The following is a 9,986-nucleotide window of genomic DNA, read 5'->3' on the forward strand; positions in this document are numbered from 1 at the left end:
TACTTAGGTTCAGGTCCTCTTTATTTTACTTCTCGTGGCCCCGAAGCTCAAGAATGGTGATGCTGGCAGTTTGGACTCGCCACCGAAGTTCCGTGTCGTCAGGAGGTCAGTCGCTGCCTAACGCTACGCCACAGCCTACGTCACTCGCCGCATCGCGTGATGTCAGCGAGTGATGTCATGCGGCATCGTCACGAGAAGGTGAGTCCAGTCCGTAAGGAGAAATGTTGAGAGAGGGAGAGACACCACATTCGCGTAACTTTTGTTACAGTATATTGTTATAAGTGTCCTGTTTAATTGCTATTAATCTCTTCCTGTGCCTAATTTGTAAGTTAAACTTTTTTTAGAAAACAATTTTATTCTATTATGTGTTTTAATCCTCACCCGGGGCTATTTTTCCATTGATCTTTAGGGAGACTGGAAGAGAGGGAAAAACAGAGAAACATCGATGTGAAAGAAACGCATGGATTGGTTGCCTCCTGCACGAGACCTGATGAGGGTCCGGGTTGGGGAGGAGCCTGCAACCCAAGGTGCGTGGCCTTGACTGGAATCGAACTCAGGACCCTTGGGTCCGCAGGCCGACGCTCTATCCACTGTGCCACACCGGCTAGGGCATAACTTAAACTTTTCGTATAGGAATAAGGCAGTAAGTCTAGGTTCGGTGCTGTGCAGTCTCAGGCATCCACGTCAGGGGTCTAGGAATAAGGTGAGGGGACTGTCATTCTTCTCTCTTAAGGGTCTGGCAATGGGACTCATTGGGCAACTCCCCTCGGTGCTCCTGTAACTTGACGTCTCTCTCACCCTGTTCCCAAAGGGAGGTCCCAGCTCAGGGCTGTGAGCAGGCAAGAGAACCAAGCTTGTAGTCAACATCAGTGTTTTAAATAGTTTCCTTTATGGCAAATGACATTGGCTTTTCATGTGTGGGAGTGACAGACAGTTTTCATTGTAGTACAAATAGGAGAATTGTGCAGAAAAACACGGGGTAAAAACGGATCAAGGTGGTACGCAGAGGTGGCGCCACTCCCAGGAGGTGGGAGAGGAGGAAAGGCCCTGAGCTAGGGATTATCTTGCCTGAGGCCAGCAGGCCTCCCTTTCCCACTCCCAGGGCCTGGCGGATGCAGTCACCAGGCAGGGACATCTGCTCAATCCAAATGCTGCCTCGGCACCCTCCCTGACTCCAGGCTTCAGGCACCCCCCAGGGGGTCGGAGTGACCCCGTGACCACCTTCCCCAGCCCACCACAGCCTCTCAGTGTCTCCCAGGCACTGCTGCCCAAGCTGCTAGTCCAAACCATGACACCCCCGTCCCTTCCTGTCACTCTCATTGCCCCTTTGCCAACTCATGGGCCATCATTTTTCCTCAGTCCCTCACCGGTTCTCCTGGCCCCCCTTTGTACCAGTAGGTAAACTGAGGCCCAAAGGAAGTTAGCGGCAGAGCCAGGGACGTGTTGTGCAGCCATGTAGCCGAGCAGCAGGGGCCTTTCCTGGAAATGCCATTCCTCCCCCTCCCTGCCCCCCCCCCCCCCCCCACACACACACCAATTCTGATATGCTTGTCCTGTGGCCCATCTCAGTCAGTGTGTCACCCCTCCCAGGTGGCATTTGTCTCCTTAGAGGATTATCTCCACCACACAGTGGTGGGTAGCAGAGTGGGGTGTGGGGTCCACAGAGGGGTGCTTCTTGAGCACCGCCTTTGGCTTCTTGCAGGGGCTCAGGCATATCCAGTCCACACACAAGGCTCCCTCTGCCACGACACAGGTCCCACAGGGATCTCAGGGCCAAGGTCTGGCCTGTGTACCCATCCTCAAGGGTTTCCCACCCTCCCCCAGCCAGAAACTACCCCCAGGACTCCAGAAAACAAAGACAGAGAGGATCTGGAGTGAGCAGAATGTCCACTCTTGGACCAGCTTTATTGGAAGCTCTGGAGCCCCTTGGAGCCCCGCCTGCTTGCTCAGGCCAGCCTCTTGCTCACACGCTCATAGGTCACACCTCCGATGGTGGAGATCTGAAAGAAAAAGCGGAACAGAGGGCATCAATGCAGGGATCCCAGGGTGACCATGGGGCACAGCCTGCAGAAGACCAGCCTCCAGTCCCAGCCCGGAGTAGAAATGACTCAGTTGCACCACTTCTCTGGGCCTGTTTTTCAAGTTGTTACATGAATCACTGTGCAGACTCAGTGTAGCAAAAGTGCTAAGCAGATGACTCTGCAGGATAACTTTCCACTTATTTGTTCATTTCAGTTCACCAGGCCAGTCACTTCCCTTGCATCACCCCACTGAGACCTCCCAGCAGCCCTGCGAGGTTGCCCCCATTGTACAGATGAGAAAACTGAAGTTTAGAGAATCTCTAAGGTCAAGAGGCCACACTCAACCTCTGCACCATTTGGTATGTGTGGGGCACCCGTGCTTGGTGATGGGAAGGTGTGGCCCCTGCCCTCAGGAAGCATAAGGTTTTGTGGAAGAGGCGGGCAAGAGGATACTGTTCAGTGAAGGCCCCTGTGTGCAGTGCCAGGGCTCAAGGCCACAGAGACACGCTGTCATAAGATGTGCATGTCGGCAGCTGTTCTAATGTTCTTCACAGGAAAGCAGCAAGCTTTCCTCTTAACTTCACCTCCATTTCTTTCCCCTGGGGAACATTGTGGAGCCCCAGGTTTAGGGGCTGGGGGCTAGAAATGGAAGTGAGATGAAGGGCATCCCACGAGAGCATTTCAACCTGTGTTTATAGAGCACCGAGTACAGGAGGGGTCAGTCCCCCCAGGTGTGTGTGTTGGCCCTGCCAGGATTTTTAAAAAAACATTTCATTAGTTGTCAACATTTAATCTGGAGATTTCACAAAGAAGTGCACATTTTCAGCCTCTCTCGAAAAATCAGAAGATCTAGCTGGAGCAGAGTGTTGGTCCTGGCAGGGTTCTCCTGGACTTGCCCTTCATTGACACTCAAAGAAGGTCCTATGGGCTTCCAGGCGTGGGCCTCTGAGGTCGCTGAGTGTGAGCCCCGGAGTCACCAATCCCGGCTTCATCATAAAAGCTATGTGCCCGCCAGCTAATCACTTAGCCTCCCCAGGCCTCAGTCTCCTCACCTGTAAATGGGGATAAAAATCCCTACCTTCCAGGATTATTGTGAAGATCAAATGAGAGCACAAGGCCTGGCACACAGGAAGTCCTTATAAAGCCAGCTGCTCAGAGGCCTGCCTCTCAGGGGCCATGGCCGGGAGCAGAAAAACACTCCAGTCCCCCCAGGATCCAGCAGGACACTCACCTCCACCAGCTTGCCACCCACGATCTCCGAGGTCTGGTGATAGTTGGGGAAATCCACCACCACCTTCCCGCCTTCCATCTGCACAGTGGCCTGGAAAGGAATCATAACACTGAGTGTGAGTTAGGCCAGACCCTCAGGGGTGAAGGTCCTCTCTGCAGCCCCAGCAATCTTCTCTGGGAATTTACTTATTTTACATAAACCAAAGATACAACTCACTCAACCTTACTGTGCCTCAGTTGTGCATCACTAACATGAGCTAGTAACTATACCTACTTCATAGAGCTATTGAGAGGAGCAAGTGATTTAAGATGACACATGTAAAGTGTTTAGAACAGTGCCAGGCACTGTTAGTAGTGATCATCATTATGAGGATGATGTTGTCCAAGGGTGTTGCTTGCAGATTGTGACTGTAAACAACCTAAATATCCAACCTAGGTTACCCACTGGTAAATAACCTAAATATCTAGTGATGAGGGAGCGTTAAATAAATGACAGCATTTCCCTAACATAGGATACCGTGCAGCCATTAAAAAGAATAAGACAAATCGATATGTACTACTGACAGAGAAAGACATCATGAGAGATTGTTAAATTTTTAGAAGAGCCAAGTGGCAGAATATGAATATGATGACTACTTATTCTTCACATGGCAGCTTGAAGAGCAAAGTTCTCATGGGCATGGTTGGGGGGCTCCGGAGGGGACCCAGAATGGGTAGAGGACCTGAGGGACCAGTCTGGGCAGGATGGGAGCAGCCAGCCAGCCACCTTTCACTTTTTTTGTTACCCAAGAGTACAGTTTCAGACCCAGGTGAGTCTGATTCTAGTGTCTACTTCAACTCTAGGCTACCCAGAGGCAGCATAAAATGTAGTTATGCTTTCTGGAGCCAGACTGCCTGGGTGTGAAGGCCTGTCCCTGCTGTGTGATCGGGCAAGCTATTTAATCCCAGGGCTCAGACCAACATCCCCATCGCTAATAATTGGCGACCTCATAGGATTAACTGCATTAACATGTGAAGTATTCAGCAAGTGTCTGGCATACAGTAAGCTCAGTAAATGTTAACAAATTCTATTATCATCATATTATTTATTATTGACAGTAGCATTGCTGGTAAAACCAAGGAGTGTGTCAACTGCCAAGGAACTCAAGCTCTTACTGCTGGAGACTAGACTAGAGAAAGACACCTCAAGTTGGGGAGCAGCCCCACAGTACATATTTGAGACCCAGAAGTTGGCTGGAAGCCTGAGGGAAAAGGGAGGAGTGGCCAGTGGCTTCTCACCTTGAACTTCTTGCCTCCCATGGTCTCCATGTCGCACTCCTTGCCAATGGTGAACTTGTTGGTCATGGAGTGGCCCCCAGGGTAGTGCTGGGACCAGGTGAAGTTCTGCCCATCCTGCTGGACCTCCGTGACGATCTTGAAATTACGGCCCTTTTCAATTGCATCGCTGGGGAGCCCTGGCCCGGGGGGGACAAGCAGAAAGGCCATGTAAGAGCTGCTTACAACATGTGGCTTTGGGAAAGAGCTCGCCTCCACTGGGGCAGGCCCCCCTGTCAGTTAAAAGCACAAATTTCAGTTCTACCGTGAACCATTGCAGCTTGTTCAAGTACCTCTCCACACCTCAGTGTTTCCATACAAAATGGGGATAAGAAAGCCCATTGTACAGGGCTGGGGTAAGGATTAAAGTGTGTCTTGTAAACTCCTGCCATATAGTTTATACTCATAAATAACAGCTGTTCTTCTGATCGTGACATAACATAATTATCACAGAAACTGGCCAAGCTCACAAATTTCTAGAACGAAGGGGACCTTCAAGACTATCTTCACAGATTAGGAAGTGCAGACCCACAGCAGGAAAGGGGCCTCCCGGCATCTCAGTCAAGGTTCCGGGCAGCACCAGGTCTAGATCTGGGACTGGCTCCCTTCTAATGCCTCACTAGACTGCTGCAGGGGAGGCCAAGTCACTGTGCCTCAGGGCCACTCCCAGCAATTGACTCAGAAGGGCTTTGGTCTCCCCAAGGCCCCAGGACACATGAGCACCGCTCTGGGGGCCTCTCTGTCACCAGGATGAGGGCACTGGTCCCTGACAATCACACTGCCTCAGTATTAGAGCACCAGGATTTCTGCAGGGTTGTTAATTCCACTGTCTCATTGGTTCCTCACAACCAGTGCTGCAGATTGAGCAAGTAAGAGGCATGGGGTCTTTGATCTCTGCCCACAGAGCCTAACACAGTAAGAGGCCTTTGTTTGTTGAATGACTGAATGAAGAAGGAGCTTATCAAACCTAGTCTTTGGTAACTCCTTGTCACCTCTTACAAGGCATGATGTGGAGACATCACTCATCATCTCATTGTAAGGTCCTGTCCTGGGTGCTAATATCCTCTGCCAGAGACTTACCGTGACCTTGGGCAAGAGCTGTGGTGGCCCATCAGGATCAGTGAGTTGGCCCTAGCCATACAGTAGGTGTTCAATAAATGTTGGCATGAATAAACCAATCAAGTCTCTACTTCACCAGGTTCTAGCTGTATAACCTTGGACTAGAGACTCCTCTTCTCTGGGCCTCAAGTTTTCTATCAGTAAATTGGAGATACTAATATTCCCGAAGAGTTTTAAAGCCAAAGAGTCTTTATGGTTCTTATTAGCCCGAGAGCCTGGGATAGAGGCTCAACAAAGGAAGGAGTAAATGAATGAGTAAATGAAGTCCGGTCCCACTTTACCCCAGGAATTTGGGTTCCTGGACCAGTGCTAGTTGTTACAGACCAGCCCAGGAAGATGTTCTTAGGACCCCACTCACCAAGGCGCTTCATGAACTCGTCATAATTCTTCTCACTCTCGATCTCGTACTTGCCGTTGAAGGCCATGCTGCCGGGAGACCTGGAGGCCTGGGAGCAAGGGGTGAGGAATAAGGTTCGTGGTGCTGAAGGGTCTGGTGGCCCAGCTTATAAACCCTCCCAGATGCTGAGGCTCAGCCCCTGAGTCACCCCACTTCTCCCTCCTGCCCCTGAAGAGGAAGTTCTTGATGTTTTATGATGTGGGCAAGGCCTGGAGGAGCACAGCCCTGAGGTTATTCACCCAGGGAAGTGCTGGCTGCAATCCCATTGCTGTTGCAATCCCATTGCTGTTGCAGTCCCATTGCTAGTCCCAGCAGAACCAGGGCCAGCACTGCCACAGGGGCTGGGGTGTCATCCACTCTGCCCATCCCTCCCTCCATTCATCCAGACCCTGCCCTCCGTCCATGATCATCATCCCTCATTTACTCTTTCACCCTCTCATTCATCGACCAAAGTGCACAGAGCACCTCCTGCATGGGCCGGCACTGCGAAAAGACTGAATGAGACATACACCCTTCCCAAGAGAGCTTCCAGTCTAGTCCAGAGACAAAACACACACCAGCAAACAGGATGAGATTCGTCCCGAGAAAAGTGCAGATGTGTGGTCCAGGCTGTGGGGAAGGATCAACCTGTCCAGGTGGCCGGTGCATCTTTGTGTAGAAGGCATTTGATACAGGTCTTGAAGGAACAATAGGATTTTTTTTTTCCAGAGAGGCAGAGAGAAATAGAAACATCAGTGATGAGAGAGAACCATTGCTTGGCTGCCCCCTCACGCCCCCCTACTGGGGATCAAGCCTGCAACCTGGGCATGTGTACTTGACCTGAATAGAACCTGGGACCTTTCAGTCCACAGGATGATGCTCTATCCACTGAGCCAAACTAGCTAGGGCAGAACAATAGGATTTGGATGTTAGGACAAGCAGTAAGATTGGAGGAAGCTAAGAACATAGGAAAACAACATACCAGGATAAGGGAACAGTCTTCAGTCTCCAATCTTGGAATTTCTTACCCCAACTAGGAGTCTTATTTTTAAAAATAAAAAACATAGGACTATCAGTTGCTCCGAAATATGAAATTTAAATATATATATATAATATAGCATCAGAAAATCCATGATGATGATGATGAGGAGGAGGAGGAGGAGGAGGAGTGTGTGTTGGGGGGTGATTTAATGTGTGTTTATGTTTTTTTTAATTATATTTTTATTGATTTCAGAGAGGAAGGGAGAGGGAGAGATAGAAACCTCAGTGATGAGAGAGAAACATCATTAATTGGCTGTCTCCTGCACACCCCCCATGGGGGATCGATTCCATAACCCAGGCATAAGTGCTGGCCGGGAATCGAACTGTGACCTCCTGGTTCATAGTTTAGTGCTGGCTTTTTATATATATATATATATATATATATCATATCCTTCTTAATAGCTCCAGAATACTTTATTGTGTATATGTTTTATAACTTATATAGCTATTGCTGGATCTGTAGGTTATTTCCAATCTTTTTCTATCATAATTCTGAGATAAACATTCTCGTTCACACCCCTTGTTTTTTTTGTTTTTTTTCTTTTCTTTTTTTTTTTTTAAATCTTTATTGTTCAGATTATTACATTTGTTCCTCTTTTTTCCCCCCATAACTCCCCTCCTTCCAGCTCCCACCCCACCCTCCACCCTCGCTCCCCACCCACTGAGTTCATCCATAGGTGCATGATTTTTGTCCAGTCACTTCCCGCATCTCCCACACCCCTTTTCCCCCAAGAATAGTCAGTCCATTCCCTTTCTATGTCCCTGATTCATTATAGTCACCAGTTCATTCTGTACATCAGGTTATTTATTCACTTGATTCTTAGATTCATTTGTTGATAGATGCATATTTGTTGTTCATAATTTGTATCTTTACCTTTTTCTTCTTCTTCCTCTTCTTAAAGGATACCTTTCAGCATTTCATATAATACTGGTTTGGCGGTGAAGAACTCCTTTAGTTTTTCCTTATCTGTGAAGCTCTTTATCTGACCTTCAATTCTGAATGATAGCTTTGCTGGATAAAGTAATCTTGGTTGTAGGTTCTTGGTATTAAGCACTTTGAATATTTCTTGCCATTCCCTTCTGGCCTGCAAAGTTTCTGTTGAGAAATCAGCTGACAGTCGTATGGGTATTCCCTTGTAGGTAATTGAGCCTCTTTCTCTTGCTGCTTTTAAGATTCTCTCTTTGTCTTTTGCTCTTGGCATTTTAATGATGATGTGTCTTGGTGTGGTCCTCTTTGGATTCCTTTTGTTTGGGGTTCTCTGCGCTTCTTGGACCTGTAAGTCCATTTCTTTCTCCAGGTGGGGGAAGTTTTCTGCCATTATTTCTTGAAATAGGTTTTCAATATCTTGCTGTCTCTCATCTTCTGGCACTCTAATGACTCTGATATTAGTCCGCTTAAAGCTGTCCTAGAGGCTCCTTACACTATCTTCACACTTTCGGATTCTTTTTTCATTTTGCTTTTCCAATTGGGTGTTTTTTGTCGAATCTTTGTTTTGATTCTTGTGCTCCTCTGGTCTGCTATTGGGTATAATATTCTTTATTTCAGTCCGTGTATGCTTACTTTCTAATTTCTTTATCGTAGCATCGAGGGTCTCATTAGTTTTCGTGAGGCTCTGCACAAATTTATGGCAAGCCCTCAAAATTGCGATTCTTAGCTCCATATCCTCCATTTCTGTCATGTTTTTTTGTCTCCGCATCTTTTATGCTTTCTTGGTGCACCCCCTTGTGGTCTCTGTGCGCAGTCTTGTTCTAGCCAAGCCTTAATTGTTGTAGTTAACACTAGAGGGATTTGATCACCAGGCCGACTGGCTGTGGAAATCAGCTGTGGGAAAACTTCAGTCCTCAGGGGAGGCGCTAGTCCAGCCCTTGCCTGAGGCGATCGGCAAATGGCTGTGCGCAGGGTTTGGGCGGGGCGGGCTCAACAGGGCGGGGGGAGGGAGCAGCTATGGCCGCTCTCAGTCCATCCCCAGGGGCTCTGCCTCTCTGTCCCAGCAATCGCTGCAAACCTCAGAGGGGCTGTAGCCAGACAGTCCCGCTTCTCCCGTTTGAGTCTGGGTCCCTAGAGACTCGCCCGGATCTGTAGCCCAGAGTCTGAGACTCTCTCCTGATTGAAAACGACAATCGCGCCCTCAGCCGCCAGCCCGCTTTGCGCGCGCACCCTCACCACCGCACCGCCGTACCTTTAAATTTTCCACACTGCGCCTCCGCTGAGCGTCGGAATGCTGTTGTTTTTGCTTCTAGTTGAAGAGACTCTCCTCAGCCAGCCTTCCCGTGGTTCTGGTTGATGTCCGCTCCGACTTTTAGTTGTATTTTTGAAGTGGTTGTCCACGGCGGCAGTCTCCGGTGTTTACCTATGCCGCCATCTTCGATTCTCTCTATCCACACCCCTTGTTGTACATGTCAGATTATTTACTAAGATTATTTGCTAAGAATGAATTCCTAGATATGAAGTTCCTGGAACAGAGGGGTTTTGTATTTACTAGTAAAATGTTTATATCTATTACTCTACTGCCTTTTCTGAAGGTATGAATTAACAGATTACGTTCCCACCTAGAGCATACAAGACCTTTCCCTCATCTATAATAATAAAAGTGGCAGTCAGACATCCCCTGAGAGGTCCGGGATTGCAAGAGGGTGTAGGCCGGGCTGAGGGACTCTACCCCCCCCCCCGCCCCCCTGCACGAATTTTGTGCACTGGGCCTCTAGTTTATAATAATGATGGAATAGCAATGACACTAATAACTAACATTTATTGAGTTTTTAGTATGCATTATCTCATTTAATCTTCAAAACAACTCTATGAAGTAGGTACAATTGTTGTCCCCAGTTTGCCAAGGAGAAAACTGAGGTTCAGAGAAGCTAAATAACTTGCCCCAAATCACAGA

At 48.5% G+C, this 9,986-nt stretch overlaps 1 protein-coding gene across 1 annotated transcript; it reads right to left on the reverse strand.

The window, feature by feature from the left end:
• Window positions 1-1,931: 1,931 nt before the first annotated feature.
• On the reverse strand, window positions 1,932-6,123 carry FABP6 (fatty acid binding protein 6). The gene is made up of 4 exons (XM_070417091.1): window positions 6,043-6,123; window positions 4,530-4,705; window positions 3,253-3,342; window positions 1,932-2,000 (listed from the first exon to the last, which is right to left on the reverse strand). The coding sequence occupies exons 1-4, from the start codon at window positions 6,107-6,109 to the stop codon at window positions 1,947-1,949; spliced, it is 387 nt and encodes a 128-aa protein (XP_070273192.1). The 5' UTR covers window positions 6,110-6,123; the 3' UTR covers window positions 1,932-1,946.
• Window positions 6,124-9,986: the final 3,863 nt, after the last annotated feature.

This window comes from Myotis yumanensis, unplaced genomic scaffold (assembly GCF_028538775.1).
Source record: "Myotis yumanensis isolate MYYU_CA2020_CCGP unplaced genomic scaffold, mMyoYum1.0.hap1 SCAF_5, whole genome shotgun sequence".
Lineage (NCBI taxonomy): Eukaryota > Metazoa > Chordata > Mammalia > Chiroptera > Vespertilionidae > Myotis > Myotis yumanensis.